At 38.3% G+C, this 24623-nt stretch overlaps 1 protein-coding gene across 2 annotated transcripts; it reads left to right on the top strand.

Annotated features, from left to right (window-relative positions):
* The first annotated feature begins 288 nt into the window (after positions 1-288).
* On the top strand, positions 289-24623 carry eno4 (enolase 4). Of its 2 annotated transcripts, none has more exons than XM_084735786.1 (13): positions 289-482; positions 4801-4929; positions 7556-7740; positions 9857-9996; positions 15017-15186; positions 15275-15403; positions 16239-16307; positions 16849-17013; positions 17184-17309; positions 18678-18852; positions 21391-21452; positions 23559-23676; positions 24197-24623. In XM_084735786.1, the coding sequence occupies exons 1-13, from the start codon at positions 321-323 to the stop codon at positions 24325-24327; spliced, it is 1761 nt and encodes a 586-aa protein (XP_084591912.1). In that variant the 5' UTR covers positions 289-320; the 3' UTR covers positions 24328-24623. The 2 variants fall into 2 exon arrangements, with proteins under 2 accessions (XP_084591912.1, XP_084591913.1); XM_084735787.1 differs by having other exon boundaries at positions 16858-17013.

The raw sequence follows: 24623 nt of genomic DNA on the forward strand, positions 1-24623 counted from the left end.
TTTTTCTCTGTTTCTTTATTTTGGCCCTTTGTTCATTGAATGTTTCTTATTTAGAGACAGACAGCCAGTGTTTCAGTCATCTTATAAACTGTAATTTTCTGTTAAGGCGGGGAAGTTACTGATCCTAGACTCTATAATATTATATATTTCAAATTTAATTTGCAGTGTTTTACAAAGCAGGATAGATAAAGGATTTATCCATCATCCAAATACACGGGAAAAAATAAAAGGCGGAAGCAGCGCGCGACTCTGTGAACGGGCTGTCTCCATAGTAACAGACAACACAGAGAGGCAGAGTTACGACAGGGGACACCTGGACAATGTCTTACGAAATGAAGCGTCTCTCTAAAGAGGAGCAGGACTTGTTGGACATGAGACAGACAGCAGCGGAGTTTTACCGGGTCAACAAAGTCCCGCAGCAGCTGGAGGAAGCTCTGAACCAGCTGCTCCTCCACCAGCCCCGAGACGTTCACGGCTACCTGGTAAGAGCTGCTTCCACCTCTGGAACAGAGCAGAGAACGGCCCGAGCTATGCTCTTGCTAGCTAACTTTCTACAGTAAAGTTGCCAACAGCAACATAAGCTCAGTTAGCCGGCTACTTTGCTAACTAGCTAGGGATTTGCCTGCTCTCGCGCTGCCTTCATGTGTTCCTTTTTATTAAAATAAGCTCAAACCACTAAATACAAAAGTGACAGAATAACTTAATACTCCAATAGAAATTTTTCACAGCAGCCATTTTAACATTAAATAAATAGTAAACACAGGTGTTATCAAGGGTACCAATCAAGATCCCATTCCATTTAGTGTAGCAGAGCCTTTTAGTGAGTCAACATGCACTATAGCAGCACCCTGAGTCTGTTCAACCTGAATGGAACGGAACCTTAGTAAAATTGATAACACCTGTTTTATTCCATTATTTCACGTTGGTGGCCAAATTTATGAAATGAAAACCAACCATTTCCAGTTCACCTGTAAATATATCCCTTAAATTTTCAATGTTAAAGGGATAGTTCAGCCAAAAATGAAAATTAAGTATCTGCTCACCCTCCTGTTTTTTTTTTTTAGTCCACAAAACACTGTTGGAGTTTTACAGGACAACAGTGTTGCAGAAACAAACAGTGGAAGTGAATGGTGACCAGTTTTCAAACTTAAAAAAACAACAAAATAAAAACATACTGCTCATCTGGTGTAATCTGGACTTATCAAGTAAGTCTTCTAAAGCCCCAACATGCCGAGTTGACTAAAAAAATGTTATTTACACTGAATCTGCCTGAATCTTCTTCGTCGGCATGAGAGTCAGTATATAGTGACTAAATTTTCATTGTTAGGTGAATTATCCCTTTATGTGTACATTATAGTGATTCCCAGAGTTTGGGCTGTGGCCTGCTGGTGGGTCATTAGGGCCCTGCAGGTGTTTTGAGAATGGCTGACTTATGAAATAAAAAATAAGGAAAATTCTGATTTTATGTATTTCAGTGGTAACCATTGTACTGTTATAAACTATGGTGCAGACCCAATGATAAAATTGGCAATTCATTAACTAACTAAACTGTTTTAAAAATCATAGTTTACAGTTGGTGTGTCAAGCTATGGTAAACTACGGAACACTCCATAAAGAAAATCAAAATCAAAATCAAAAGTCAAACTATAATGGCTGACCTCTTCACTCGTCTTTCCTTCTCTTAACCTTTCCATTAATCTTCTACACTCTCCTTACCTTGTTCTTTTTGCTCTTTTCATTTTGTCTTCTTCCTCTCCGCTCTTTAATAATAAAATGTACAGCATTCAATAAAATACTGTGGTTAACACAGGTTCTGCAGCATGTGGTTCCAGATCCACATATGGCTCTTCTACCCATCTCCAGTACTTCCTGGGGCTTTGGCAAGAAATAATGTGGAAATGAATGCTTATTTTTTTAACATTTGAATTTTAATTTATCATTGTTATAGCCCTTCTGTAAATCTTACTTTCTCCAATTGTAAAAATGTGTTTCTCTAGAATTAAAGAATTAATTTTTTTTTTTATATTTCATCAACTACAATACAGCTGCAAGGATCAATCGAATAAGCGATTATAAATGGATTATTTAATCAATTGCAGAATATTTTGATGGTTTCTTTACTCCTCTCTGAAACTAAACTGAATGTGTTTGCTGTGTTGTGGGCTGTGCAAGACATTTGACAACATTATTTTTCACAATTTCCTGATATTTTATGAACCAAACAACTAATTGATTAATTTAGAAAATAATTAATCAACAGTGAGAATAATCTTTAGTTGCAGCCCTAAACTAAAATGTGTATCATACCCTCTGTTTATGGCTTGGCACCTTTTCCTCTAAATTTTGCCAGTGGCCAGTCTTGAGTCTCCCTGGGCTAGCTATTGATGCCAAATCCAAAAAAAGGTGCAGAGGAAAATAGAGAATTTAATAGTTGCATGTCAAGACAGATGATGTTTTCTTTTTTTGGACAAAAATGGCTCATTTAAGAGTAAGAGTTGCTGATCCCTTGGTTAAGAGTAGGGATGTGTTTTTTGCCCCCGAGTCCGAGTCATTTGATTTTGAGTATCTGCTAATACCGAGTCCCGATCCGACTTCAGCAATGCATTAATAATAATAAGAAGAAAAGAGAACACATCCACATTTCCACCATGCAAAATGCCCAATTTGCACACATTACAAGTGGCTGTTGCACTGCCTTCACTGTCCAGTTTAAAATACCTCCAAAGTGCAGACATTTTCGCTTTCCCAAGGTGACATTTTTGCCCTGCGTTAGCCTACTAACTACCAGCTCACTACTATTATGTTGTCTGAATTCCCCGCCTGCTGTAAATTGTGACGTTTACAGTGTTGTTTCCGTCTGTGCAACAATGAATATTGATGTTGTGGAACTTATTAAAATTAAAACTAAGCCATTGTCATTCCATTTGACAATCTCTTTGTACCTCAGGATGAATTTAAAACGTGAATATGGCCATGCTTGTTGTTTTGTAAGGTTAAATCCGATAATTTCCACCCAATTCCGATCATTTGAAAATCACTTGAGCTGCCCCGATTTCTGATCACATGATCGTATCGGGACATCCCTAGTTAAGAGATCCTCATTGTGTTTCTCATTTTTGTGTTTTATCTCAAAAACATTGTATGGAATAATAAATTGTCAGATTGTAATCATATATTTACCTTTCCTCCTCTGTCTCCTTCACTTTCTTCATATCCAGTCTTCCTCCTCACTTCCTCTACCTGACTTAAAAAGACATTTTGGTGATGCTGTGGATTCACTTGACACTTGCTGGCTTCTGGCTGAGTTTTCCATCGCAGTTTTCTCTAAAACTAGTGTGAACAAGTAGTTAGAAGAAGAAGAAGAGTGATTTGAAGCCGCTATAGCGAGCAGCCCTCTCTGTTGGCTAAAACAAGCACAACATGATTGAGACGTCACTTGTCCTACTCTGCTGCTCTGTTTTTCTTGTCACGTAAAATATTATTTCACAAACTACTGTCTGTTCTTAACATAAAGTTAAAAATGTTAAAAAATGGAACCACCAAAACACAGCATCTGGTCACCTAAATTTCATGTCAAAATTAGGGCTGTAACTGCTTATTTTGTTGGTTGTTTGGTCCATAAAATGTCATATTACGGTGAAAAATGTCAGTGCCTGTGTTTCCAAAAAGTCCAAATGTCTTGTTTTGTCCACAACCCAAAGATATTCAGTTTAGTGTCAGAGAGGAGTGAAGAAACCAGAAAATATTCACATTTAAGAAGCTGAAATCAGAAATCATTTTTTTAATTAAAAGAACGACTCAAAACAATTAATCAGTTATCAAAATAGTTGATGAATAATTTAATAGTCAATTAATAATTGATTAATCAGTTCAGCTCATGTCAAAATAACTGCTGTGAAAAAGGTCTATTGTTCTCTCTATTTTCCATCATGGTTACAGAATAGTTTCCAGCCTACTTTAAAAGGATAGTTTGGATTTTTTTTAAACTGGGTTGTATGAGGTAATGTTAGGCCATATTTAGAATATTTTCACTTCTTTACATTGCGATCAGATGGCCTTTTCGAATGGGAAAGCTATATAAGCTAAATGTCACTCTCTACAACACAACTTTACTCCATTGGCAAAAACAGAACATGAGTTGCTGGTCGGCTGCTGCCTCCATCTGTTAGTTTGTGTTACTGTGTTTTAAAAGATTACCTCAGATCCTCCGAAGTCACACATTTACATCAACAAATTGAGGCAGCAGTAGAGCAGCTACTCCCGTACTCTGAGGTAAAATTATTATTTTTGCCAATTGAGTTTGGTGGCTTTGGAGAGAAAGTGATATTTGGGTTGTATAACAGTTGTTCCCATCAGAAAAGGCTGTCTGTTGGCAAGGTGAAGAGGTGAAAATATCACACTTGTCTATAACAAAGAGGCTTGGTGGAAATGAGCACAAATGAAACTTAAAAAGCCCCATCCAAAAGACAGCAAACATGCTGAATGGTCCTGACAGAACGAACACAGGTGTATTATGGCTCAGTTCATTAAGTGTCCCTGGAACTGGTAAACCTAAATGCAATATGTGCGTACCTGTGAATGTAAGAGTGACAATTATTTGAGTTGAATATAATAATTACTTCATTGCTTTAATATTTTTATAAGTTAGATATTTGTAATGTAGCATATCTGTATGTGTTGGATGTAAATTATTCTGCAGTTGCTATCCTTGCTAAATCAAAGGCATGTGCTCTGAAACCAGGCTTTAATGGTGACAAAGAATCACATACCATCAGGAATCTGAGCTATTTTTTCTTTTAGGCAAATTACTTCACAGATCTCTCTGCGCCACCGAGGATCAGCAGACTGAAGGGAAGAGAGGTTTATGATGCAGGAGGACAGCTATCTGTTGAGACAGAGGTCTTCTGCATTGTCTGCGACAAGGAAAAGGTAAAATTCATTAGTCACATTTTGCCTTTTTGACCACAGACAACCTTTTATTGGAAAATCCAGCAGTAGTCCAATACAAGAGATTCTCTTTCCGCACTGCCTGGACTGTGGCTGACAGCTGCTTATGTGGCTGATTCTGGGTATGCAGTTCAGTGTATGCAATAAGCGTAAAGATTGAACAAATAAAGGTTTAACAAAGGAGATGTGATTCATTAGTGATGTGCTGATGGGTTGTAATGACAGTGAGGGGCCTCTTCAGACATGCAGCAGGCTCTGATGTGAAGAGGCAGCTGGAGGCAAGAAGAGAGCGAAGAAGGTAGCAATCAGACCGTGACCCCTGACCCTTGCCATTTCAGTTTTTACAGTATCACCAAAGCCAGAAAGATGAGATGTGACACCATGAACAGAGGTCATGGTGAGGTCTCTGAGAGGGCACACACCTAAGGCCTAGCCAATAGGCATGCATCAACGCTTTTGCTCAATAGTATTAGTTAGTGCTTTAAGTAGTCATTGTCAGGAGGACAAGGACAATTCCTCCGTCCCAAAGATAAAAAAAAAAAATCATAATTATAATATTTTTATTTATATACCACATGAATTGTATAATGTATAACTGAAAACTATATTGAAATAATATTTTATATAGAGCTGCAGCTAATGATTATTTTCATTACTGATTATTCTGTTAATAATTTTCTGGACTAACTGATTACTTGTTTAGTACATAAAGTGTTAGATAATTGTGAAAAATATCGATCAGTGTTTCCCAAAGCCCAAAGTGACATCTTGAAATGTCTTGTTTTGTTCACAACCCAAAGATGGAAAGGAGTAAAGAGACCAGAAAATATTCACATTTAAGAAGATAAAACAAGATAATTGGATTTTTTTTAAATAAAAATAAATCACTCAAAATGATTAATCAATTAATTAGTCCTGTCATAGTCTTGTCAGTTGAAAAATAAAAACAAGAATTATATAAACAATTCAAGTTTAAGCTGTTGTGTTACTCTTGACTTTTTGACCCACCCTACTTTTGTGTTACTTCAGTTCTGACTGACAGGGTCGAAAGTAACAATCCGTAACTTTCATGCAAAGTCAAGTTGTTCCACATTTGTAAATAATAGCATCTGAAAGTGATAGAATGGACTTTAGGGCTGAGTGATATAGACAACAATATTTTTGACCAAATACCTACACACAGATATTTAGCAATATTGCAACAATGTTGTAGGGATGGCTTGTGATATATTCACAAAATGTATTATGTAACACAATGAGATTTATGATAAATAATTATCAGTGATATGAGGTAGATTTAATGATTAAGCAGTTAACGATAAATAAAAGAACAGCTAGAATGTGGTATGAATCTGGTATGTTCAGAAAATGACATCACTTTATTATGATACAGTCTTTAAAACCAGGAAAAGACAACAATTATGACATATCACAATATAATATGATATCCAAATGATGATATATAGTCTCATATCACAATATGAATAAAATAATATATTGCCCAGTCCTATCATGCATGTGAGTTGTTGATCATAATAAAAATGCTGTTTCTATCTGTTATGTTGTCTTTTAAAGTGGTGCTTATCTTAAAGTTCGTACCAGCTCTACCCCTATTTAAACAAAGATAAAGAACAGGGTTGCCTAATCCCCACCAGCAGGCCATTCCAGAGCAGCAAACCAGGGATGTTGTGTTTTTGAAGATAAATTTTTATGTAAAAAAATTTTACCAGCTCGGCCGTCTTGGTGGCCGACTGGTCACAATGTTAACATAATGTTAATCATGTAGTTTGCATGGGGGCTGAGTCCTTTCTTGCATGTCCACTCACCTCCCAAAACATCCCGTCTTGCTTCACTGTCAGCTGGAGACAGTGACATAACAACCATCGTAAAGACTACAAGCGATACTGTAATAGATAGCAGTGTCCCATCCAACCTAATTTATTGTACAATTTGAGCAAATTATCCAGTGAAAGACCAGTGTGCCCTTGAATTTCATTGTCTAAAAGAGAAGTTAGACACATAATCCAAAGTAGTCAGTCCAGTACTGCCCAAACATAGTAGAGGTGCTGTTTTATTAATTTATTTTCAACAAGTTTTTGTTCTTTATCAAGTAAACTGGACAGCTGGAGCTGTCCTCTTTGGCCCATTGTTAGTCACATTCAGTAATTTGTAATGACAGGTAAAAGCAGTGTAAGAAGGGGGTGGAAAGAGAAGGATGTTGTGGATGAGGAGAGTTGACATGGAGATAGGAGATATTAACTGATGTCCTCCTCCCTTCAACCACACAGCTTCAGGTCAGGTGGAGGTGACTATGTCAGTAGTGCAGCAGCAGAAGTGATTCAGCTTATAACAGTCTGAGCCTCAGGTTCATTTTGTTGGTATATGTGAAAAAATGCTAATTGTGTTATGTCTCAATACAAACAAGCACCTCGTTCAAAGCTGGAGCACAAAGGCGAGTGCAGTGTTTGTGTGGAGGTGTGAATAAAGTTGAGGGGGCCTGTTGTTTATCAACCAATCAACCATGTCATTTATAACAACTGTAACAATTTAGTGGAAAACAGCTTGTTGCTGTCCTTTTGAGGAACTTCTCCCTCTCTTGATATTAAAGAGTATGTCCTCAGCTGCTGTCTCCATCCACTTTGGGCCTAAGAAGACTTCTCTGGACTGGAAAGCTAAGAGTCAGGAGAGGACTGACCATGTGATGACTGCTGCACAGTGGATCAATGAACCTCTGAACAACATGCTAAAGGACCAAAACCCCTGTGACCAATCAGAAGTCGACCATATACTCAGGTAGTGTTAGAATTATTTTCAAGCTACAGTGGAGCATTTCATCTCTGGAGGGGTACTGAAATGAAAAAAAGCTGAGACCTTTGTTTGCTCACCTGTCTCTAGACACCCTACACATCAAATTGTGATTTTTGTGCTGCTTTAAGTGATAGCTGTTATTGTACATTTCATATTGTTCCACATTTTGTTGTAAAATATTTTTTGTCTACTGCAGTGTGTAGATTTCAAAAGTCCTAAATAATTCCATTTTAGTGGGAACACTTTGGTGTCTTCTGTTGTAAACGCTTCTGGGGAAACTTTTACATCCATGAAAAAATAAATTCTTGGCCATTTTCCATCCTCATAAAAATGCTCAAATTTCATGTTTGTTGGATCTGTTCTGCTTACTGATTAAGCATTGCAGTACACTGGAAATACATGCTGTGAGAGTTCTTTCCTGGTTCCAGGATTAAACTGAAAAAATACTTTGAGTTGCTAAGTGCTTTCTGAATTCTAACATTTCTGGTGTATATTTATAAATCAAACTGATAGCTGTGCACATTAATCTTGATTTCAGTCCTCACAAGATGAACAAACAAACAAACAAACATAAATTTAAAAAGTTTGTGCCATTTTTATGTGTTAGAATCCAATGAGGTCACATGCAGTTTGCCATGTGTTGACCTCCTAGGATGGGGTCATGCAGAGGTTAATGCTTTGCACTTGTTTGCCTATTGTCACAGCCTATCATATCATCATGATGCACTGAGACCCTCTTATTGGTTGCTTTTGCATTATGTCTCATGACCCGCTAGAAAGGCTTAATGAGTTACTGTGCATCAGTGTGGCTTGGGGGTTGGGGTGGACAATGCTAAATTTACATTGCAGTGCCTGTCTTGCAGTGGATTCAGATTTCTCTGAGCAGTGGTAATATCTCAGGAATAAGTATATTACATCTAACATTAAACATGTAGTGCATTAGATGGAGACATAGAATTGCAGTTTCAGTCTACTGTGTATGTTATGTTATAAGCAGGCTGCATCTTGCAGAAATAAGGGATAGTAAATCAGAATCATAAAATCTACAGGTAATCTCGTTGTGATCAAGATCTCTTCTGCAAGAGAGATATGAGTACAGCAGGAGGAATACAACATGGATAAGATATAATAATAATGATCATTATTATTTATTCAGGCCCTGCTCCTTCGGGGCTTGGGTCCTAATTATGGGTTCTTGAGATGAAAACACATTTTGTCTTATTGTTATTTCAAACAAATTTGAGATTATGCAGAGACATGTGAAGAAGAATAAAAGCAGAATGCAAATACTGTAGATATGGCTTGAGTTGGAGAGGATCCACGTATGTACAATACTCTGTCATCTGCATGGAAATGAATATTATAAGGGCAATGTAATTAACAGTGTACCAAGCACAGAACCTTGTGGTACCTCCTTAGTGATTACTGAGTGAGGTTAACCTAGGGTAGGCAGTATGGCTTAAAAATGTTATCTTGATGTTTTTAGGCTATGCCACAATATAAAATATGATATGCATGCTGTAAATTCTCCAGTAGAACAAACATATGATAGAATATGATGCATTGCTGTAGAGTAAACTACCCAGCAGTATATAAAGTAGCTACAATGAGCACAACCTTAAAAATCCAGTGACATAAGCAGGAGGAACTGCAGATTTTGCAGCATTAGAAGTCAGCTTTCTTTGGCAGTATAACACACACTGAGGATATGTTTGCTTCTGTTGACTACATTTACTATTAACATTAACTGGACATCCTCATGAAATCACCAAAGCTTCCCTTTAATGGGATTTACTTAAAGGAGTTGACAGTGATGGTTCAGCACTGTATTGTATCTCTTTATATAGGCATTTTTTCTGACAAAATATTTTGTGCTGGTCAGGGGATACCTGGCTGAAAAAATATTTCAAAGGGGGCACATTATTGAACAAAATTTAAAAAACACTGTTCTTGACATGTATGAGGTGCCACAAATATGTTGGAGCTTGTCTTATTTCATGTGTCTTATTTAATTTCTCCTTAATGAAGAACCATTGCCAGCCTTCTTTAGAGCTTGTTGTTCTTTCGTGACCCCAAATCTTCTTTTTATGTAATTGTGCAGCACTTTCTTCATGGCCTGCTACCTGGAGGAGAAAGACATCCTGAACAAGGGGGAGGAGAGCCGTTCACCCAGCGAGTCTGAGCCGGTCCTTCCTTCTCCACCACCTGCACAGACTAAAAACAAGAAGAGTGCTGAAAAAAGTAAGATAGTGAATAATCATGCAATAGTACTGCTTAACGTTTGCGATAGTTCTAAAATCAAGCTTTGTGTTCTTGCCTAGATTCCTGGAGTTCCTAAGTGGTGAAAATGAGTCATATAGATATATGATATAGTTTATATATTTATATTTTTATATATATAGTTTATCCATGATGTTTTATCAGAGCAGAAGTCAGTTACAACATAATGTTTTGATGTTCATACATCATATGAGCTTTCTATGATATCAAATAATAGGTGTGAACTGAAGTGTGACATTCACTGCTGTGAGTGAGAGGGATGACAGGAGCCTGAATATTTCCATATTTTGCAATTAAAAAGTGTGTGCCCTCATCATGGGAAAATATCATGGGTTCAATGGGTGACAAAGCAGCATGCCCAGTAAGTTACTAATAACTTACAGAAACACTGTGTGCAATAGTCCACCTTACACCTTATCTGCCCCTTGCTGGTCTAGGGTTGTGTGAAATGTGGGGTGAAACCCACCATCATCAGCCCATCTATTGGTGATTGGCAATATCTTTGTCTCTCCTTCCCACCTTCTCATGAGATTTGTATATATATATGTATATGTGTGTGTGTGTGTGTGTGTGTGTGTGTGTGTGTGTGTGTGTGTGTGTGTGTGTGTGTATGAATGAATGAATGAATGAATGAATACTCCGATACTTCTGTTCAAATACCATGACAAACAAAACATTAAAGCATTCAGTACAGCTGTTCTTGTGAACTTGACTGCAAAAGGTAACTGGGCTTCATTTGAAACAGCCTTTTATTAGAGGCAGGAATTTATTTCTAATTCTTTCTGTTTGATAGTTATAATTGGCCATAATGCCAGTCAAGCTGGCAGAGAGCAGTAGACAAGCAGCTTTCAACAACATTAACCTTTTAATGACATTCAACACAAGGGACAAGAACTCTAAAATAGGACAGCAGAATAGAGCTGGCATCAAAAAATGTCATTTCACTAATGGTTAAAACTGTAACCCAACAAAAAATGATAATTAGGCTACTAACATAAACCAACATGTTCTCAACAAACCATTACAAACAAACATAACATTTGCATTTTAGAACATAAAACAAACAACAAACTTAACAAACAGCTCAGTCCAGCTCTAGGTATAATGGGAAATGTGGGCCATGACTACAATGTTTTAGTACAAAGCCTCCTGTTTTCCCTGTTAAAGTTACAAAATTACACAGTTAATACAAACTCGACACTTCCTGTATCAGTTTTAAATTAAAAGCCCGCTAGCATTTTAGTGGACAGTGCAAATCAATTATGAAACTTACCATTACAGTCAGCAAATTTAATTAGCACTGTGATGTACTTTTACAATGAAACAAAACATTTTATATACATTTTAAATTCATTGTTTGTTGTGTTCCTCAGTAGTTTATAAAATTAGATCTTATGGCAATTCATGATATGTTCTTTGTAAGTTAGGGTCCCAGGGAGACATCACATTTTTATTTTGGGTTTTGAGCTGAAAAGGTTTAGGAACTGCTACTCTAAAGGATAGTGCTGAGGTCAATTTCAATAAACTCCACTGAAATACAAACTCAAACAGTAAATGTGTCCTGCTAACCAGAATCATCTGTATATCCAAAGCTAGATATATCTTATTCTTCTGTGCTGGGGAACCCCGTTGTTATTACTATTAACACATTAAAATGTCATACCATGAGTGACATATTCCTTCTTCAGAGATCAAAAATATTGGTCATGAAGCAGTGTGTCATCCAGTGCTATAAGATGGCTTTGTTGTGTGTTTTACTCACATTTTGATAAGAACAGAGGAATAAACTCTATTTGGCTCTTATATGCTACAAAACAACAACAATCTTATTATCCTTTAAGGTGTAGAACCAACTAAACTGCTTAGCAGACTTGGGCGTGTTACAAAGTGTTAGTGCAGAGTTAGTGAGCACATTTTGCATTGCATGACCCTGCCAGCAAATTAATTATGTGTCGTCAAAACATTGAGAGTGAGATTTAATTTACATATGCATGACTATGAAAGGCGCAGGGAGCCTTTATCTTTGGACCAATGTTATTAGGCAGCTTTCTCCTCATTATTAGACAACTTTCCACTCATTATTTGGCAGCATTCCATTCATTATGCACAGTTGGAGAAAGGTATGGCTTTCTGATTCACTGTCTTATGTTTAGTTTCATGCACTGCCTTTAGAAAATCAAGGCCCTTGTATACAAAGACACCCCTGAACGCATGTAGATTTATTTTCAGGTTGTTCTTTATATATTTTAATATCCATCTCTCTCTCTCTCTCTCTCTCTCTCTATCTCTCTCTCTCTCTCTCTCTCTCTCTCTCTGTCCCTCTCTCTCTCTCTCTCTCTCTCTCTCTCTCTCTCTCTCTCTCTCTCTCTCTCTCTCTCTCACTAGTAGTTTTTTAAGTTTAATTATTTATACTACAATGTACAATGTGTAAAGGTTAGCACAAAAATGTGCTGGTTTCTCCCCATATCTATGTGTGTTTCCTCCAGCAATTCAAAAATATGCAGGTTAGGTTCATTAGTGGCTATGAGTTAGCTGTGAGTGTGAATGCTTGTATGCCTCTGTGTTTCAGCTCTTTGACTGACTGGAGACTTGTCCAGCATGTAACTGATCCCTTGTCCAGTTCCAGCTCTCCTACAACCCCCTAAAGCAGGTTGTCAGATGGTTGAAGAGAATAAAAATAAATATTGTGGTGAGCAGCATGGAATGAGAGACAGCTCAGTGACGTTTCGGGCACTAGCCCTTCATCATGAAGTTCTGATGCCCGAAACATCACATGTGGTGATACTATTAAATATCCAAAAGGAGCAGTTTCTGGTGTGCAGAACTATTTTTGTATCATGGTGTTCACAGCAGAAGTGCAGACATCACTTTTAACATGGTGGTGACGAGGAAACATCTAGAAAATATATCTTAAGTGACCTATACTAACAGAAACATGTTCCACGTGTTGATAATGCTCATATATGGTGTTTGGGTTCTGACAGAAAGTAAATTGGACAATGCTGCTGCTGCTGCAGGAGGAGGACAGGTCACTTGGTGCTTCATGTCCAGCACTCATGAGGAGAAGCTTGTCTTGCTGTGATAAGTCGCGTCCAGTTTGTGGAGCTAAAGAGAGACAAACTGCCGTCTAAAATAGTCCCACACTTTAGATGATCATGACTTCTGTCTGCAGCTTGTTCATGCGGTTCAGTTCATAGTGACATGTTGACGAACAATATGCAAATCGATGATTACGTTGATGAATCGCCACAGACCTAGTTGTGATATTGTGATAAGATAAGATTCATGGCAGTAATTCGTTTTGTGAAGTGTTAAAACTCCAACCACCACCAACCAATTTTATCTATCTTCACTCTTCTGACTGCAGAAAAAAGTAAACTTTTTAAATTCAGATTTCATGCATGTGGTAGTATGTCCCTTATACTGTAACATTTTTTTTTCCTAAAATTTAATTAAAAATAGCAATATATCACCTTACTTAGAGAACTGTAACCCCTGTATAGATGTATATTGTATCACCAGATTCTTGCCAATACACAGTCCTACTATGTAAAAACAATAAAGAAAAGGCAATTTAACACAAATTAACACAGCCTTCCATAGCTTGGCCTCTTGGCTAGCTGAGGAAACACACACTGTAGTACATTACATCCTTAGATGTGTCATATTCTAGGCACTTTAACTCCTGCTTCCATTCACTCCTAAATTTAGTTGTCATTTAGTTTTTTTTTATAGACAACCAGGTTTGTCCCAGGTTTTCATAGAGTGTTGCCAAAAGGCCCAAAGGAATCAGAATGTGTCTTGGACTGTGTTGGTGAAGGCCAGCAGTATGGGGATAAAACTTGATGGCTCCAGAGAACCTGGTTAGACTGCAATTATCATGGGTCTGTGTGATCCAATCACAAGTGGACAGCTCTGACTACATATGTTCACACCTGGCATTGCAAGGTGTCTCCAGAAGCATGCCCATTGTGATTGGATTTGAATTGCACTTCCCCACTCTATATGCAAAAAATATTTGACAACAACATTTGGTTGTTTATTAATTCCTTTTTTATTTCAACACCACACACCAAACTCCTCTATCAGCCCACAGTGAGCCTCATATTTTACCTGTGCTGTCAACAGCCCAGCAGGAGAGACGCTCTTGCTGGAACTTTGTGCCAAGATGTGCACTTTTACTTTTTCTGACTGTGTGGAAATTACTCTTCATCAGAACACAGATGATGAAGAAAGGCATTAATTACAGGGTCAGAGAGAATAAAAAGTGCACGCACCACCAAGCCTCTCTCCTGTCCACTCTTCACAGTGACACCATACTTTTTATAAGGAAAGAAACAACTTAATGTTTTGCATTTAATGCCAAATTTGCAAGAAGGCACGAATGATTAAGAATTTGCTGTAGCCATCTCACGTTCCTGTTCTGTACACCAGTAAACATGTTTGCAAAATGAGGGGTTGTTCTTAACTAGCAGCCAATCAATAGTAGCCACTAACAAATGAAACAAATGGAGGCAATGTTTTTTTACACGTAGAAAGACATAACTTTATGTATAAAATTTGCTGAACTTACAAGTAGGTCCAAATAATTAACAATTTGTTTCAGAGAGTGTTTCACAAAGTTTATTAAGTTATTAAGTTAAGTTATTAAGTTTATTAAGTGTTCACAAACAACTGCTGCAGTAGAGAGCCCATATGTTATTTGCACTACAATGAAATAAATGATGAACTTAACAGGACATCAGTTTGGAAGGCAGTCCTTAAGTGTGGGCTGGGACACATTGCATACACACTGTGAAAGGAATGTGATCACATGTTGCCCACGCCACCTTCAATGTGATCTGAGTGATCAGAGTTTAAATGTGTTAATACCAGGTCTGAAAAGGCCAGAGTAACTTTTTGTGACCACAGGCATTGGGTCATGGTTAACGTCAAACCCTGATCATAGATTTGTAACTGTATTTTATTTCTTACATCCCAGGCAAAAAAAGCAACACTGCAGAGAAGCCATTTCCTCCAGCAGAGCTGCCAGAGCCAGTTCTGTCAGGGAGCTCAGCCATTGGCTCAGTGTCTCTGTCTGTGGCCAAAACAGGGGCGCAAATACAGGGTATCCCTCTCTACAAATACATAGCAGCTCTGAAGAACAGAGAGGTTAGACCACACAAGCATTAACACATGGATTCACACAAAAACTGCACTGAAAGTAGCATGTACTGATGTCTTAAACAATTTTTTTCAGCACCCAACACAGCTTCACATCCCTGTCTCCTTGGTAACTCTGCTGAGCTGTGGGAAGAATTCTCCTGGAAAACTGAATTTACTAGAGGAAGTCATCCTGATCCCCAAAGCAGGACAACAAGTCAAACAAGTACTCACCACTCTGCAGTTACCTCTCTAACCCCTTCCACATATACACTGCAGCTCTGCAATTATCCAGACATTACCTTACCTTGTGAGGCAGCTAGATTCAGGAGAGTCCATCTTGCCAGGCTTCAAGTTATCTGTTTATGTTCGCACCAAAAGTGGTGCAGCCATTCAGTGTTCTAGGAGGGACTACTGGCAGCTAGAAGCGTCCATGGAAACAACTTGTCTCGAACAAACAAAGGTTGCTCCTGAAGAGGTTAGTGTAGATACTGTGATAGGATCAGTTATGTCAGAACTGGACAGTATTTCTTCATCGAAAAATAAGCAAAGAAAGACACTGAAGGCTTTTCTCCATGGAAAAGATGTTTTCACTCTTCTCCAACCGACATCGGCAAGAGTTAGATTTGATTGGTTGAAGTTAGCCCATGTTAGATGTGATAGACACATAGTTCATCCAATCACCTGCCAAGTGTAATTTAACGTTCCTGCCCTTTTCCAAACCTGTTCTAAGGACAACTTCACAGTGGTTCTGTGTAACAAACCATCAGGTATGTCAGATTAGAAACTACACCAAAAGAGCTTAACATGTGAAGACAAGTGTCTGCATTTTATGGGCCAGACTGAATCCAGTGAATCCACTGTCTGTGGTCCACTTCGTCCCAGGCTGTTGGTATAGACCTATTCACTGTATAAAGTTAGTGTTCATTGTGCAAGTTCCTTTGCCTCCTTTGTTGTTTTCTGTGATGTGGTATACTATTGGTATGTCACCTCAGTTCTTCTATATTCAATTTTCACTATAGCGTTTATTAAACGCAGTGAACTGTGAACTTCTTCAACAGATCATCACAATGACCCTTGGGTTACAGAAGGAGATGATGAGAATAATAAACACTTCAACAAAAGCCGAGGTGAGGGACACTGCCATTTATTCACTGTAAGAATAGGAATAGAGTTCACACAGGCTTTCTGAGTGCACAGAATGTAAAAGGTGGAGGCAGGATTTGAGGCTTTTCTGCTAGTTTTCCCGAAAAGATACATACAAAAATAGGGCTTCTATTCGATCTTCATGTCTTCAAATTAACGTGAGGCATGCAGGCTTGGAGGTACGTCAAAATGCTTATTAACGCATTCAGTATTTCTCCTATTTACCTTTTCCTTCATACAGCATTTGTACTGTGTACACAGAGTTATGTCCTGCATTGTTCATTGACCCCTAGCACACATTCAAAATGTGAACATTGGATGGAGTGATTGGAACACACTCGTCTTCTAATAATCTTGCAATGACAAACAGTCTCATTCAAATCCTGTATGAATAAATAGTCATCCATTGTCACTCACATGCAACTTCAGCTACACTACGTATACAAAGATGCGGGATGTAAAGAATATGTATTTATTACAGTTGGGTAAAGGCACAATACATAAATGCTGTGTCTGTGCTCCGAGGCCATGCAGGCACTTCTGTGTGGCAATGGAACGCCAGCAGTGAGCTATGAGCGACCTGAGCAGCCTCTGGATCTGATCACAGAAGCCTGCACCAACATTGGACTGACACTGGGAACAGAGATCCATTTAGCAGTAAACTGTGCTGCCCCTGAGCTCATGGACTATGTAAGTTGTTCTCACTGGGTTTATGTGAGCTAAGATGTCAGATTCCTTGTTTAGGAGTGTAAATCTATATGTATATTAGCAGACAGTCAAAAACATCAGTTCAAATGCAAATATAGTATAGAAGGACAGTGAAGTGATTTCAAGTTATTTTAATCCTCTCTTCCTCTCAGTCTAAAGGAAAGTATGAAGTTTCAACAGGAGTTTTGAAGTCTCCAGATGAATTAGTGGATATGTACCAAACCCTCATTAGCAAATACCCAGCGGTTGTGGCCTTAATTGATCCGTTTAGGAGAGAGGTAAGTTCATCTCTAATACAGGGTTACACTAACAAAAAGTATTTTTTTTTTAAAACAAGTAAATCATGGTTTAACTGCACTGAACATCAAAACTTCAACTTCAAATGTGATCTAGATCCAGTGTTAATTTTAAACTAACACTTGAGGAGGATTCAGTTTTGAAATTCACTTTTGAGATGGGTTGAACTAAAAAATCAAGATTCTCAAAGAAAGGTAAGGGACAGACACAACCCAATTTAAGTTTGTGATGCGTCTCTTCTTTCTTTCACTGCAGTTGATCCATCCTGTTGCTACCAGATTGCTGCCATATTGCTCCATTAATAGGGCCAACAAAGTTTTCTCAGAGGAGGAGAAATTAGAGCGTCTCTGCTGAGACATTATGATCAGACTACCTAGGCTAACTACTTTTTCAACGACCTAGCAAACAATTTAACATACGTTAATGTGTCAGCTAGCTAGCACACAATGTAATGTTATGTCATGGATCTATTATTATGAATAGGATACTGGATACAAAGATGGCACCCATTAAGTTCAATGAAAATTCCTCACCTGGCACATTTGCCAAATAGTCTTTTAGGTTCTCAGTTAATTTCCGCCATATGTGGCCCACTGAATATATGCAGTAGTGTTTCTCCTTATGTTCATGTAGGTAGTTTTTATATATTGTAGACAGTATTGATAATAAATTATATATGTTTTATTTTTTGTTTGGTCCCATCACATATAAGAGTGTTATGTCATGGTTAAAAGGTAAAGGTGGTGTTATTTTGTTTTTCTTTTTAACGAGTCCCATGAAAAGAAACCAAACAATAAATAAACTAACAGTGATAAATGTAGAATATTTAATTGTAATCAAACTGTATTCAATTATTACACATATAGTATCTTCTGTAATGGTCTGTCAGTCGGACAGAGTTTTAAGAGAACGTTATGTTTCTGCTCATAAAGTTGTAATACCAGTTGAACTGCATGCCTTACAGTTGAAACCTGAAAACTAGCAGCAGGAGTTGACATAGAAGTTCCCTGATGGCAGATTAACATGTGGCAAGATTGTTCTAGGGTATCCATTGCCATAGCTACAGATGTGGACTTTGCGATCCTCATTCCTGCTTTACTGTGAATAACTGCCTAATTAGTGTCACCAACAGATCTTGTTCTATCACACGTGCAACTTACATCAAACTTTTATCAAGCTCTGTTAATTACAAGCAGGTAGTTATTTGCTATCTGTCTAGTTATTTGGTTTGGGTAGTGATTCTTCTGTATGTAGTATTGTTTATGGTTTCTGAGGCTGACTATGTCTCAAGTGTATGTGTTCATATGTATATATGCATATGTCTCTTAAATGTGTTTGTGCTCTGTCAGGATGTTGAGCAGTGGGAGAAGCTGAGTAATGTGATTGGAGACTCATGTTCACTGCTCTCTGACATCACCTACAAGTCAAAGGGCCCGCCCCTTCCTGGAGTCAGAGGTCATATCTTAAACCACGTCAATGAAACAACAGTCAGTGATCTCATCCGCATCACATCAGAGCACCAAGGTGACAAGTTCACTCAGATCAGACAGGGTTGTGTCTAGATGGTAACCCCAGAACCCCAGAACCGCAAGAGTGATCTTTAACCATGATCTTTCCCTAATCCTAATCTTTTTTTTACCTTAAACACAAGTAGATCTTAATCACAGCATTATGTAACATAATTAGTTTGTACAAGGCGCACAATGAAGAAACAAATCTAGGACTGCCATCTTGACTCGACTGTAGGGTCGAGAAAAAGAAGCGGAACTAATGCTGTGTAGGAAAGATAGCAGTACTACTGCTCAACTCAGGTGTTGATTGGTAAAACAATATTCAAGTCAACTTCCGAATACAACATAGAAACAGAGTATTTGGCTTTCTGACTCTATTTAGAGAGGATAAGAAGCATATTTGCAGTTTCAGGCTTTCAGTGTGACCCAGACCATCAACAGGAGCAGAATAGTTAATATTCATGTAGAATTAGTATAAATGAGTTCAGTTGAGTATGGGAGTTCTTAAGATGTACTTTTCATGCAGTACACTTCAATATCTGTAGTATATGACCAACAAAGTGCATAGAAACAAATTTTGTACACTTAAAACTTTTTTTGGCACAACTCACATTAAGCACAGACACAGACATAACCCTGCAGGCAGAGATGCTGCTGCTGCTGCTGCTACTACTAGCTGCTAACGTTAGCCACACTGTGTTTCAGGCTGGCAGCTAACGTTAGCTCTGGGTCACTTACCTGCAGACACTGTGACCCTCTTCAGTCTGAAAAGGTGAAGCATAAGCGTGTAAGGTTTGTATTGCACAACGCAAAGTAGCGCACATTTCAGCTGCATTTAAAGTACGATTTGGCGATAATTATAAATTAATAAATTCTGCCTTGTGTTTTCTTAGTGACTAGTCTAAATTAAATTTTGCATCTAATCAACAGAGAAATTAGTTGCCATGGAACATCCCTAGTACACACGCTAACAAGCACGCCTGTGGTGTTTGTGTGCAGCAGTGAAATGGGTCCCTGCTGAAACACTTTCCCGCCGCGCACGTTCCGGACGTTGTTTTGGCTATTCACCGGTATGGCAGTATATGAAAAATTCATATCATAACGAAAATAAAGACCGGTTTTCGGTACAAACTGGTATACCGCCCAGCCCTACCCAAGTGTATGTTATTATTTTTTGTTGTTTTTTGTTTATTGGTCAGTTTCCTGACTGAAATACAGCTTTTGAGGCTACAGTGACTTCAGCAACATTTAGGTTTAACCAGCTGAAGGTGAAGACCTTCATATGTATTTTAGAAGCACCTGTGAATGATAGATACCTACAAGAAACACACCATAATCTATCTCATAGGCAATACTCCATAACTGCATTAAACTAGCAATGAAAGCATGAATGCACAATGCTTTTAAGAATGGATCATATTATCCTGGCCTTGCTCGCACCTACAACTTATATTTCCTTACATACAGTGTTGAGAACAAGTAAACACGTTCTAAGTAATCAAGTTCTTCATTGTCCAGCTGTTTATTCCAAACACTCGTGTTTTCACCACAATATTGCAAAATACCTTGTTTCTGTCCAAGTATTCACTCAGACTCAGGCAAACTGTGGGTTGTTTTGTTCATATACCGTCTACTCTACACAGGTCACAGACACTTGCATCAAGGAATTGACAATTTGTAGCAAATGTTTGTACAGTTAGATGTGGCGGAAAAGGATCTGCTATTTGAGGGAGCACACAAAGATTTCAAGCAGCATCAAGGATTCGGTTAGGTCAACTAGTCCCACTTTAAACAGATCGTTTGGATTATTTGAAGCATGGTATATATACGTGGTATTTATAAGGTACTGTGTATTACCTACAGTCAATAGTGGTTGGTGGTGGTTCTCGTGTAACTTATCTTGAAGGGTTAGATTGGATTCACCAAAGTCTCATAATAACACAAACAAACTAACCGATCAAGGCACTGGTAGACCAGAAACTCTGTGTTCTGTGAGGTAAAATTACTGGTGGCTTTGGAGAAAACTGGAACTGGAAAAGTCTGACAGCAAAATAAAGCAGTGAAAACATTCTAAATATAGCATAAACTTAAACCCATTCAAAGGTGTCTAAAATACATGTTGCTGCTGACCCTGTCCACAGCAGGACATTGCTTAGCTTCCTACACTGGTACTCCTGTGTCGACCTCCATCTACTGCAGGTAACTGACTATGGAGAAGTACCTCATACAGTACAACCACACTTCAAATAATCTGAACTATCCCTTTAAGGAGCTGGAGATGCAAACAGTGTTGACATGAAGGTATTAGCAGAGTGAGACAGTGAGAAGTGTCACGTTAAAATGGCTGTGCTGTACACCTGCATGAATGCGACTAGTCAGCTGATTGAGACACATGAATGAAGCAGTTTATCCATGCTCAACTGTGACTTCATTGCCTGAACTAACACTATATCCACGAGTTATTAACATCAGATATATTGTGTCTATGGTGAATTGCTGTCAGTGCTAATTATGTGTTCTATGTGTGTGTCTTCACCTGTTGTCCTGCCAGGTTCAGTGTTAATGGGAACAACATGCAATGAACCCTGCAGTGATGGCTCTTTGTCAGATATAGTAAGTCTTATTCCCTCTCTTTCATTTTGCATATTCAGGTTTATGTCCTTTTTCTTTTTTCTTTTTTTTTAAGATTATTTTGTGGGCTTTTAGCCTTTATTATGATAGGACAGGTGAAGATATGACAGGAAGGGGGGCAGAGGGAGAGAGGGGATGACACACAGCATATGGGCTACAGGCGGGAATCGAACCAGTAGCTGCTGCAGAGGACTGACAGCCTCAATGCATGGTGCACATGCTCCACCAACTGAGCTATAGGGGCGACCCCCTATGTCCTTCTCTGATCAGAGAACATTTATGCATATTTTCACCACACCCTGTTTGTTTAATACTAGGGCTGGATATGGTTTCTTTTCAATTGTGATGCTAAAACAGTACTTTTAAAATGGTACAGATACCTAAACAGTGCCTGAACAGATACTTTTTGTAAAGGAAGCTCAAAAATGACATGAAAGAACAGCATTTTTATTGCTAAGGAATATTTGAGTTTAAAATTTAACAACATATTAACTTTTAACAGTTTACGCTTATCAATAAAATCTGGGAAGAGTTCCTTTGTACATAATTGAAGGTTTCTGACCATTTTTACTGTCATTTCCACACCTCTTATACTATCTTGACGTTTTGTTGAAAATGTGAATATTTTGCTGTTTATGTTGAACATTTTACACACCACATGAAATCCTCCCCACACCCCTCTTAAACTGTTCCTGCAACCTGTAGCCTGTCAGTCTGCCACCAGGGCAACACAGTTGTTTATGTTGCATAAGAAATAAGCAGTTTCCTTCCTGTTATGTCACTGTTGTTGCTGCCAAAACAGTGCTTCATACTGTAATATTTCTTTGTTAATAGTCTGCAATTCACAAATGTTGATTTCATACTTAGGTTTCACACATGCTAATAAATCTCACATACTGCTGTGACATACTACATATTATGTTGGTAAGGACTTTCAGATGCAGCCTGTGTGTTGGCTAATGCTACTAATGATGCTAAGCCAACCAAGTGACAGTGACAGGAGCACATTTTTTATTGTTGTTTTTCTCAACAGAATGATGAAATTGTTGATGCCTCACTTAAAGTTTTGTTTTCCATCAGGGATGAAGTCCACCATGTGGGCCAGTGTTTCCCAAACTTTCTTTCTGGGGACACACTTTTTAGTTCACAATAGAACCTAACAATAAATCTTCACTTGTGCATAAATGAACATTTCTGACTATATGACCTTTTGTTATCTTGACATTATTGAAAACATGCACATTAAATTCTGTATAAATGAGAAACAAATGCATTTAGACTGAGGTGACACACCATCTCATTGTTATTTCCTCTTACCAGGAAAACAATATAAGAAATTTTTGCTTAACTTGATAAATGAGACAAAATAAGTGAATTAAGCAGAATTATTAGGCTCTTGTTTTTTTACTCTAATCAATAAAATAATGTACATATTTATTAATGCTTTGTAAAAGGTGTGCTGCAAGTATAAATCTTAAATTTGCAGAATTTCTTCCACAGTCTTTTATTTATTTGGTGACCCAAAGAAAATCTCTCATGACCCACCTTTGGGTCCGACCCAGTCTTTGGGAATGAGTGGTTTAGACTCTGGCTGCAGGTGTACTGATGCTCGCTACAGCTGCTGTAGGATTTAGTTTTCAGGCTATGAAAACTCTTTAGCTTTTAGATTAACTGTATTTTGTGCTTGATAGAAGTGTTGCCCTCACTCTGAATTTAACAAGCTGATGCTTGCTCCAACACCGCTCTCTTTCATTCTCCTTTTATCTATACTGTGAGATACTCTCTCATTCAGATGCTCTCCCAGGTCTTGAAATTTGGCACCAATTGTTTTAATGTGAACTGGTACTCAGTAGTAGAGATGTAATTTGGTCAGTACTATTAAAAGTGCAGTTTGGTATCCAACCCTAATCACATCCCTATTGCTTCAACCAGGTAAAACCTATTCCTCCCACCTGCCCTCAGTTTTATCACGTGACTAAATACAAGAGCAAAATCATCAGTGTAACCAAGGAGACAGTGTCCTGGTTTCTGTCTCCCTCCCCTTGGTGGCATCACACACCTTTCCTGTCTCTTCTTCTGCTCCATCAGGCTGTAGGTCTGGGCCTGGACTATGTCAAACTGGGAGGTCTGAGCGGTGCTGAGAGGATGACTAAATACAACCGGCTGATTTCTATAGAGGAAGAACTGGCCCAACAGGGAATCCTGGGTAGGTTTTTTTATACTCCTCCCTTGTATTTTTTTTTTTTTTTTGAGAAAAAGGAGGCCAGACAAAGCCAAAGAGAGGGAGGGAGAGAGAGTGGTAGTAATGGCAGCTCTCTCTCTCTATGTTGGATGTGAAAGGAAACTGTGTGTGAGGAATCATACAAATGTGTATTAGTGTGTGAGTGGAAGAATGAAAACCCCTCCCTTGGATCTGTTAATTGGACGCCTAATTACACACAGGGACAAATACTTTCCCATCCATCATTACCAAAAAGCAGGCAGGGACAGTTGAGGGCTCATGAGAGACGAGTGTCTGTGTGTATTCAACTCCCATCATAAAAAGTTGATTTAACGTGTTTATTGGAATTTAATCTGGGTGTTGATACTGAAGCCCAGAGTGGAGTGAAAGGCTCTGTGTGCTTCAGCTGCAGCAGCACAAACATCATTTCACTGCAGTTATTTGAAGCATCTGTACACCAGCTTTTGTCCGTTCACTTTATTTCATTATTTTGTCTCATCCACAGTCTCCAAGGAGAAGCACCCCCCTCCACTGTTCACTGAAAAACCACAGGAGCAGTCCACTCCTGCAGAGAGCACTCTGTCTGACACGGCCTGCTCACAGCTCACAGCCTCTGGCTCTGTTAAGAAAATATGAATGACAAGTCTGCAAATGACAAATAAACTAATGTTGGTATTCTGTTTTATTTAAAAACTGGTAAAAAAAAAAAAATCAATATAAAGCTATATATAGGCTAAGTGGGTAAACATGACCTTCAATAAAACAGTTTCTAAAACCCTCAAACATCTCGTTGACACTTCAGGTATATATGAGCCATATTATCAGGTGCTGTACACTGTACACACAGCAGCACTCATGAGCCATAATACAGCTTGAGCCTACAATGAGCCTACAACAGATGAGACCCACTAGTGGAGGTCATTATTTCATAT

The sequence above is a fragment of the Lutjanus erythropterus genome, chromosome 14, assembly GCF_056507025.1.
Source record: "Lutjanus erythropterus isolate fLutEry1 chromosome 14, fLutEry1.hap2, whole genome shotgun sequence".
In the NCBI taxonomy this organism is placed as follows: Eukaryota; Metazoa; Chordata; class Actinopteri; order Lutjaniformes; family Lutjanidae; genus Lutjanus; species Lutjanus erythropterus.

Bases quoted from the DNA above. Each gene is read 5' to 3' on its own strand.
- eno4 (XM_084735786.1), top strand. From the start codon at position 321: ATGTCTTACGAAATGAAGCGTCTCTCTAAAGAGGAGCAGGACTTGTTG. The intron at 15,187-15,274 runs GTTAGACCACAC...AATTTTTTTCAG, and splicing joins CAGCTCTGAAGAACAGAGAG to CACCCAACACAGCTTCACAT. The intron at 17,310-18,677 runs GTAAGTTCATCT...GTGCTCTGTCAG, and splicing joins TTGATCCGTTTAGGAGAGAG to GATGTTGAGCAGTGGGAGAA.